This window comes from Pteropus medius, unplaced genomic scaffold, assembly GCF_902729225.1.
Source record: "Pteropus medius unplaced genomic scaffold, Ma_sr-lr_union100, whole genome shotgun sequence".
NCBI lineage: Eukaryota > Metazoa > Chordata > Mammalia > Chiroptera > Pteropodidae > Pteropus > Pteropus medius.
In genome coordinates, this window is record NW_024352784.1 from 1,497,093 (window position 1) to 1,507,675 (window position 10,583).

Below are 10,583 nucleotides of genomic sequence, written 5' to 3' on the forward strand. Positions count from 1 at the left end.
TATTATTAACCTTGGGAAATATGAAGCATGCTCTCCTTAGACTCCAATTTATCAGTAGTCATAAACCTATAATTTGAATATTAATTGTGCACTTATATTTGACACTGGATTTGATGTTTTTCTAAAATGAGAAGAGGAAATGTGATGACATGAAGAAGTTGTCAACGTGGAGAAATTGCCTTCATCTATCACTTTCTCCCTTGATTTATAAGTTCCAAAAATACTAGTATTGTTTTCCATTTCTATTTGTTCCTGTTTCACAGCAATTTTCTTTCTATTTTCATTCCCAGAAAGTGTAAAATCCCAGGCTTTAAACAGTTTGAATTCCATCATTCAGATATCAGCATGAATATGGTATTCTCATCGCACACGCATGACAGTCACTATTCATGACAGTGATTTTTTCTTGTAGAGCGTTATCTCCATGAGAAGAATATCTCATCTGTTCATTACTTTATTCTCAGTGCCTAGAGCATGTTTGTTACAGAGTAACTGCTTAATCAACAGTTGTTAAGTACAATTATAACTATATAGGGAATCTTTTTACTGGAAATGAATGGATAAGTTGACATATATACCCTTACGATAATATAAAGTGATATATGAACTCTTTTTCTGCATCATTAAATATAGTATTTGGTGGAGCTTGAGATTAACATGCTAAGCAAAATAAGTCAGACAGAAAATGCTGAGAACCATATGATTTTGCTTATATGTGAGATATAAAACTGAAAGCAACAAACGAATAAGAAAAACAAACAAAAACTCATAGACACAACAGTTTAGTGGATACTAGACAGAAGAGGATAGGTGGAACAGGGTAAATGGGGTCAAATATATGGTAATGGAAGATTTGACTTTGGGTGGTTAACGCACAATGTGGTATACAGATGATGTATTACTGAATTGTACATTTGAAACCTATATAATTTCATTAATCAATGTCAACCCAATAAATTTAATAAAAAGAGAAACTATATATTCAACAAAAAAGAAATGAAAGCTAGGATAGACTGCTGAGAAAGATGTATATTAAGTATGAGACAAAAATGGGCAAGAGAGAGATGGGAGGATATACTAGAGCACTTGAAGATTCAATCGAGTTGCTATAGATGCCATTGTTTAGAAATATGGCATATGCTATCAAAGGACTTAGGGTAACAGTGAAGGAATTAATGTTAAATGGGAGAAGGTCAATGTTTCCATTATAACAAGAAAGAGGGAAGAGCGAAGGAAATACAATCCATGTGTGAATATGATAATCAACCAAGGTTTCGATCTGATGACTTTTAGTTTCTTTATATTATAGGCCATGTGTTGATATAGAGAGATTAGATAGTATGTTTGGAAGTACAATAATCATGGAAAATGAGCAGTGACTACTAAAGAGCATGAGATTTCCTTTTGTGGTGATGAAAATATTCTGAAATTAAATTTTGGTTATGGTTGTGTAACTCTAAATATAGTAAAAGCTATAGGAAAAACACTAAAACAATAAATCTTATGGATGTAAATTATAGCTCAATTAAGATTTTAAAATATTTCAGAAAGAAATACAAGTTCAAAAATACTTAAAATTTTAAATCCATATTAATCCCAAGTATTTAATAAAATGTTAATTATCCTAGGCCTTATATTGTTTAGTGACTGAAATCAGTCCCCTCATTAAACCCCTTTTTCTTTTTGTCCTTGGATCAACATATTCCACTCATTTTTCTTTCTCATATTTAAGGGTTTCCTTAAATTAATATTTAGGAATAACTCTGCATTCCTTTTATTCATTTCTTATACATGTGTATAGATTTTAAGTCTTCACTCTTATTCTTTCTATTATTATGCTCCATGAAGATAGGAGCCATGTTTGTCATATCTTTTGCTCTTCCTGATGCTTAATATTATATGTCAACTTTGCTTGGCTACATGCCCAGATGTTTGGTCACCAATTAGATGTTGCTGTGAAGGTATTTTTGTTTTAGATTCTGAACTCTATCCATTATCACATATCACAAAGTCAATTTTAGCTATTTGAGACTGAGTTACAGTCATAGAAAGCCCTTTATATATTTCTGACTCCAAATTACTGCCTCTAAGTATGTACGACCATTATCAACGACCATTTCCAAGAAGTAAAATATTAAGAATAAAAGCTAAATCCCATTCAAAACAGAAATCATTACAGAATATTTAACATAAGTTGTTTATTTTATATTATGTTCTTTGAGTGTTATTGTGAAATATTGAGTTACTTAGGTACTTAGATTTTAGAATTTCTAGCTCTCTGGGTTAATTGAAGTAAATTACTCTATCTTTAAAATAAACTCCAAAATCGAGATATTTATTAAAGCAAATGATATTGTGCTTTTGATGATAAAATATTAAAGTTGACATTTATTTTGACTAGATGTATATTATATCTCATTTCAAACACATACAAACTACACAGAGATGCAAAATGTTCTCATCATCCAATTTCGACAACCGTAAACCATCTATTTTCTCAGAAAAGATTTTTTAAGATAAAATTTACATATATTTCAATGCACAAATCTTATCTGTACATTTTTGACAAATGTATTTGCCTATATATCATACACCCCTATTAAGATATATAACTTTTCTAGCACTTCAAAAAAATCCTCTTATGTTCCTTCCCAGTCCATTCCTGACCTCTCTCAAGCCCCTGACAACCAGTGAATAGATATTTTCAACTCCTGTTTTCATTGTATGCTCTAGGACTTCATATAATGAAATTATGTAGTTAGTATTCTTTAGTAGCTAGTAAAAATTGGTAGCTCAGTGTTACGATTTAGATTCATCTGTGTAATTGGAAGTATAAGTAGTCAATCTATATTTATTACTAAATAAATTTTCATTTTGTAAACATTGTAAAATTGATTTGTACATTCACTTATTGATGAGTATTTGTGCTGTCTCCACTTTGGGCAATTGCAAAAAAAGCTATGAACATTCTTGTCAAAATCTTTGTGTGGACTTGCACTTTCATTTGTTTCGATAAGCACCTAAGAGTTCAATTGTTGGAGGTAATTTAGGAGAATGTTGTTCCAGATCCTTGTCAAAATTTTGGTGTTTTTATGCTTTTTAGTTTTGTCTATTCTAGTGAATGTGTAGTAATATTTCATTACAGTTTTAATGTAGAATTCCTGATACCTAATGATTTTGAGACTTTTAATGTCACTGCTATATTTTCCCTTGACAAGTATCGGTTTAGGTTTTTTTACATTGCTGTTTTTCTTATTTTTTAATTAATTAATGGGGGTGATTGGTTAATAAAATTACATAGGTTTCATGTGTACAATTCAATAATACATCATATGTCTATTGCATTGTAAGTTAACCATATAAAGTTAAATTTTCCTCTGTTTTTTTGATTTGTTTGTTCTGGGTATAACTTATTTTTTTAGAAATGAGGGATTGTGAATACTTTCTCCCAGTCTTTGCTCTTCAAATTCACTTTCTTAAAAGTAAATTTCAAAATTGATAACATGTAAGACCACTTTTTATGGTTATTTTTTGTGATCTAAGACACTATTACTTTCCACTGTGATGCAAAAGTTTTTTTTCCTTCCTTTGATTCTATAGATGTTAGAATTTGAGCTTTTAAAAAAATATGTAGGTGTGTTTTAGAAATCTGAATATTTATATATGTTGTGAAGTTGGAATCAAGGTACATTTTTTCATAATTATTGGCAATCGTACCAGTATCATTGGTAGAAACAATTCTTCTCTCTCATTGTATTATGAGAGTGGACTCTTCGTAAAATTGAATTGAGCACATAAAATGTATCTATTTCTGTTTTATATATTATGCTCTATTTACCTATCATTGTGCAAATGCCACTTTACCTTGATTACTATAGTTCTATAAGTTTGAAGTCCTGTACTATAAGTCCCACAGTTTTGTTATTCTTTTTCCAATATATTTAGGGTATTCTTATAATTATTTTAGAATACACTTAAGTTTCTCGGTGTTATTTGAAGCTGTTCTAAATTTATTGATCGATTAAGAAAGAATTGACATCTTAATATATTTTAGTCTTCTAAACCATGGATATGTTATAGAATTAAAATGTTTTTGTCTTTTTAATTTCTTTCATGTTTTATAAGTGCTTGTTGTTAAGTACTCCAGATTTTTGATGCCATTGTAAGTGGTATTGTAAATTTTTACAAAATTATAATTTAAATTTAAATTTTCAATTATTTGTTAATATTCTATAGAAAAAGTATTGATGCTTACACTTGAGTAATGGATGAGCTAAATGATTGGTTCTAAAGTCTTTGAATTTTTGTAAGTGTTCATGTCATTTACGAATAGGAATGTCTACTTCTTTCATTTCAAAATTAATGCCTTCTTTTATTTCTTTTTTCTTGACATATTGACCTTGTTAAAATTTTCAGTAAAATATTGATGCTAGTTTATATTTTTGCGTTATTTCCAATCTCAGGCACAAAATTTCAGTGTTTCACCATTCAGTATGATATTAGCTATAGATTTTTCATAGATTCCTTTTACCAATTGAATAAGTTTTATTTTTTGCCTAGTGTACTAAAAGGTTTTTTTCAATATCATACATGAAGCCTAAATTAATGACTACTTTTTCTAACTCTATTAAGATTATCATTTGTTTGTATTATTTGTTTATATAATGAATCACAACTTTGACTGTAAAAGAAAAAGACTAACCATCAATTAATTCATAAACCACAGCATAAAATCACCATTTCATTAAAAATAGCTATAACCACAGTCTTATTAGAGCAAATAAACAGAAAAATAATACCTACGGAGAGGATAATATGACATGCAGATGAACCTTGTAAGTGGATATTTCTTGACAATCATATCAAAGTTACTTTCTATTTTAATTTCATGTCCTATTTTAAAATAACATTTTGGGGAGTTTACTCTTATATATCTGCTCAACTAAGTAACCAAGGTAACTTGAAAATGTTACACAAGTTCTGGTTACTGAAAGGTTTCTCAGTTGAAACTAGCATATGTAGAGAGCATTTCAAAAAAGAATGAGCTAAGGATGATCATGAATCGCTACACCACATTTCCATCAGAAAAGATTGTTTCTAACTTCCACATCACCATAGAATATTAAATTCGATAGGTATTCATTTAAATATGTCTGATAGTGAATTGACTTCACATTTCCTTCCATTATGTTCTTAACAGTTTAATCAGACTGTTATCATATACCATGATATCCGACCGTTATATACTCCCTTATGTCTCCCCAGAAATACTGAAGAAGACAGGAGAGTATTTTCCAAGAGTTCTCAGGAAGATGTCTTCTGTCAATGACACTGCTTCATATCCTTCTGCCTTCCTTCTGCTGGGTATACCTGGTCTGGAAGATTTCCATATCTGGATTGCCTTCCCTTTCTTTGTTGTTTACCTAGCACTTATGGGGAATGTCTCAATCCTGCTTGTGATCAAGACTGAGCAGAGTCTTCATCAACCCATGTTCTACTTTCTGGCTCTTCTTTCATTTATTGATCTAGGCCTTTCCACTTCTACCATCCCCAAGATACTGGCCATCTTCTGGTTCAGCTTTAGGGAAATAAGCTTTGAAGGCTGCCTCATCCAAATGTTCTTTATCCACACTCACACGGGTATGGAGTCTGATGTGCTCCTGGCCAAGGCAAGAGCACATGGCTTTTTCACCATCAGTTATCCATTGAGATATATCACTATTTTCACCAAGAAAATGGTAGCCATCATGGCCTCTGTTGTAGCAGGGAGGCCAGGCTCTCCTTGTCATCCTCTTTTTCCCTATTCTCAAGCTATTGTCCTTCTGTGGACACTATATCATTCCCCATACCTACTGTGAACACACGGGAATTGCCTATCTTGCCTGTGCTAACATAAGAGTCAACATCATCTATGGCTTATTTACCATTGCTATCCTCATCTTTGACATGATTCTCATTGCCCTTTCCTATGTTCAGATTTTAAGAGCTGTTTTCTGCCTTCCTTCCATTGATGCCCAACTCAAAGTACTTAGCACATGTGGTTCACATGTCTGTGTCATCTAGCTTTTTATACCTCAGCATTTATCTCCTTTGTGACTCGCTGGTATGGCAGAAATGCTCCTCACTACATTCACATACTCCTAGCCAATCTGTATGTAGCTATTCCTCCTTGTTTAAATCCAGTCATTTATTGGGTCAGAACAAAGCAATTTAAGGACTGGGTTCTAAGAATATTTTAAAGAAAGTGTGACCCAAATGTATTTGTAAATTGATAAATTCTTTTAGGCTAACCATTTCCTTGTACATTTCTCAGGGTGCCTAAAACATACCATCTTCTAAGGCACAATCAGGAAGAAATAGAAAAACTGAACAAACTGATAACTACTAAAGAATTACTATTATTCTTCTGGTAAATAATTTCAACATAAATGTAAGACAATCAGAGGAATCACTATAGATTTATTATAGTCCACATTGTCCTTAAACACTGTGATATATTAACAGTTTCCTGATTATAACATTAAATCTTTCAGACATATTCAGGGATCGATCTTCAACAAAATTGAATTCTATCTGCATTTTTTTCTTATCTGATTACAGGATGCAGAAAAAGAGAGAACAGAGGAAAAGAAACTCATATTTGCTTTTGAGACGAATAAAATAAACTATAATGTCTTCTAGAAAATTCTACATCCCTATTCATCCCTTAACAAAAGTAAAACGAATCTACTCGAATTGGCTTATATTAAGGTGCTATATTATTTACGTTGCAGACATTATCACAGTTAATCCTAAAGAAAGTTTTTGGACAGATAATTATACTTATAACATAGATTAAAAATAAGCTAGAATGTTCACTTAAATTTCCTAAAGCCATGCTACTGTGAACTCGAGGAGATGGAATTCAAACCTAAGTATAATCATAACCTTTATAATCTTTACATTAATCTTTACATTAGGAGATCAGCACCCCATAAAATTTTATAAATGTAAAACAACATAATGCATGTAAGACTGCTTTGAGCAGCATGAAGCATTGCTGAAATATCATAAATTTGCTCAGAAGATAGGATTGATACATCTATACTCCAATCTTTTTCTTCATCAGCTTTCCTCTGATGTACTAAACAGAGAAACTTATGTACAGATTTATTCTCAAGCAGTTACAGCCTAATCTCAACCCATAACAGTGCAAACAGCAGCAGTCCATTCAGGGGCCACGAACCCAAATGAGTTCAGTTGTCCCAAGAAATTCTACACATGCCTGTTTTTCAGAGCCTGTTTGCTCTAAGTAGAGCCCTGAAACCTTCTGTTCGGCTATTGTCCACCTAGCCCCCGACATAGACAAGAGTGACAACACTTTTACCTTGCTGGGGTTCTATGGGGATCAGGATTTACACCTACCCGGTCTGAGAAAACCTTTAGTTCTCTCAAGGCTTATAGCTTTTCCAAATGAGCTCAGCTATAGACATGTTTCCTAATTTTTGAGGCTCCCATGGGCAGGGAGTGGAGAAGGCCTCTTGATGGTGTCAAGGAAAAAGACCATTGGGAGTTAAAGATTTTAATTCAAAACTCAGGTCCCAAGCCTTTAGGGGTAACACCTTAATCACAAGAGAATCCAAGAAGGGTGGAGGGAGGGAAGGTGAGTCTTTATCGATTGTCTCTGGAGCCTACCTCTCAAAATCATTTGCTCTTAAATATATCATATGTATGTATCAAAAAAAGGAAAGATATTATTGTATGTTCACCACCCAAAGTCAAAACTACTTACATCGCCATATATTTGATACCCTTATCCTTACCTACCTCCCTCGATTCCCCCCTTCCCTCTGGTAGCCACTAAACCGTTGTTTGTGTTTATGATGTTTTGCTTATTTATCTTGTTCATTTGTTGCTTTCAGTTTTATATCCCACATATGAGTGAAATCAAGTAGTTCTCAACTTTCTCTCTGACTTATTTCGCTTACATTAATAATCTCTAGATCCATACATGTTGTGACAAATGGCAGTATTTCATCTGTTCTTATGGCTGAGTAATATTCCATTGTATAAATGTATCATTTCTTCTTTAGCCAATCATCTATGAAAGGGTGCTTTGATTGTTTCCATGTCTTGGCCACCATGAATAATGCTGCAATGAACACTGGGGTGCATATATGTTTAGAGACAAATGTTTTCAAATTTTGGGGGTAGATACTCACAAGAGGGATTGCTGGGTCATATAGTAATTCTATGCTTAGTTTTTTGAGGAACCTCCATACTATTTTCCATAGCGGCTGTACCAATTTACATTCCTACCAGAAATGTATGAAGATTCCTTTTTCTCCACAACCTCTCCAACACTCGTTATTACTTATCCTGTTGTTGATAGCCATTCTAACAGGTGTGAGGTGGTATCTCGTTGTGGTTTTGATTTGTATTTCCCTAACAGCTAGTGAGGTTGAGCAACTGTTTATATGTCTGTTGGCTGTTTGTACATCTTCTTGACAGAAGTGTCTATCCAGGTCCTCTATTTTTTAGCTGGATTTTGTTGTTGTTGTTGTTATTGTTTAGTTGTATGAGTTCTTTTTGTATTTTGGATATTACTCCCATATCAAAGATGTTGTTTGCAAAAATCTCCTGCTCATTTGGTTGCCTTTTGGTTTTGTCGATGGTTTCCTTTTGCTGTGCAGAAGCTTTTTAGTTTGATATAGTCCCATTCATTTATTTTTGCTTTTACTTTTCTAGGCTTTGGCATCAAATGCATAAAATTCTCTCTAATCTAAGGTCCATGAGTTTAGTACTTATGTTTTCCTCTATACATTTATATCTTATATTGAGGTCTTTGATCCATTTTGACTTAATTTTGGTACACTATGACAGATAGAAGTTTAGTTTCATTCTTTTATGTATGGCTTTCCAATTTTCCCAGCACTGTTTATGGACAAGACTTTCTTTTCTTTATTACATATTTTTGGCTCATTTGTCAAAAATTATTTGCCCATTTATATGTGGGTTTATTTCTAGGTTCTTAATTCTGTACCACTGGTCTGTGTGTCTTTTTTCTGCCAATATCATGCTGTATTATTGAAATGTATGCTTGAAATCTGTGTGATTTTATTAATCAATGTCACCTCAATAAATTTAATTAAAAATAAATAAAATCATTTAGATCCTTCTCCTTAAAAAAGAAAAAGAAAAGATAGTCTCTAGTCCCTTCATTTTAAACAATGCCTTTTTATTTTTAATATAGAAAAACATAAAGAAAAAACTAACATTGATTATAATGTTAACTTGATTTGGTTTAATTTTGTTCTATGATTTTATTATTTGTATAATTTTGAATATTTAAATCATATTAGAATTAAAAATTTTATATCATAATTTTGTTTTATATTATGACATATACCTTAATTGTTTTCATAATTCATCAGAATAAATTTAACAGAAAATTTATTATATTGTATAAAATGGAGATTTTGATAAAAATTGAATTGTATCAAAATATGAATGTGGAAAATTTGACATATTTAAACATACAATCCTCTCAGCCATTTGAAGGTATTCTAGGCTCCTTGAAGAACTTGAACAATTTTAAAATCATTATTGTGTCAATGTCACTAATTTTTAGATTGTAGAACTTGAAATTTTATCATTTTATTTTTACATTTAATTATATTCTTTATGTATGTCCTGTCTTGTATAAATTACATATATACAGTGGTGCTCCATTATAGAGATACCATATTTACAAATTTGTCTACTCCCTAAAATTTATTCGTAAACCCAAATAAATGCCTGTGGCATTTTAACAGTCATTTGAAGATATGTAAAGAGCTGGGAAAAATTCGAGTTGCCTGACAAGCCCATTCCAAGCTGAGTTTGAATAAAGTGATACTCTGACTTCTCATTTTTGGCTGTAAACAAGTGTCATTTTTGTGTTCTGTTCATGTTTTTCTTATTTTTATGCTTCTGTTGATGATTCCATTGTTTAAAATGGCCCCTAAGTGTAGCGCTGAAATGCAATAGATTAAATAGATATTTTTTATTTATTTATAAAATGCACTGGAATAAAATACTTTTCTAGTGTTCCTAAGTGCAAGAAGGTTGTGATGTATCCTATGGAGAACATAACTGTGTTAGAAAACGTTCTTTCAAGTAGGAGTTATAACATCGCTGGTTGTGAGTTTAAAGTTAATGAATCAAAAATGTAGTACACCCAAAGGAAGAGGCAATTCACCTATCTGAACATGAAGACACTCTGGAAAGTACTAAAGTAATATCTGTAGTGTGTGATAAAGGAATGAAAATGATGAAAAGGAGATTACATTTGTGGATTCATGAGATGACAATTAATAAAAAAATGTAGTGCTCCACATCGTTGTGAGGTCAAAGATACTTATAATTATATTGCTTTCGTCCAGAGTCAAAAAAAAAAAAGTCAACCTCTTCTTGGCTGTGCTGGCTAGCTAGCACATTTCAAAAGGCAACGAGTCATGAAAAATGTTATACTTACAGTCAAGGCTGTTTTTGCTTATCAGGAAGCTGCAGAAGAATTTTTTAAATGCCTGTTACAAGAAAGTACACAAGAAAAGGATTCTGTG

General features: G+C 32.0%; 1 protein-coding gene across 1 annotated transcript; it reads left to right on the forward strand.

Annotated features, from left to right (window-relative positions):
* The first annotated feature begins 5,306 nt into the window (after window positions 1-5,306).
* On the forward strand, window positions 5,307-6,239 carry LOC120590143 (olfactory receptor 52E4-like). The gene is given in 3 exon segments (XM_039847776.1): window positions 5,307-5,773; window positions 5,775-6,055; window positions 6,058-6,239. Coding segments are annotated over 3 exon segments (924 nt in total). The 5' UTR covers window positions 5,307-5,312.
* The last annotated feature ends 4,344 nt before the right edge of the window (window positions 6,240-10,583 follow it).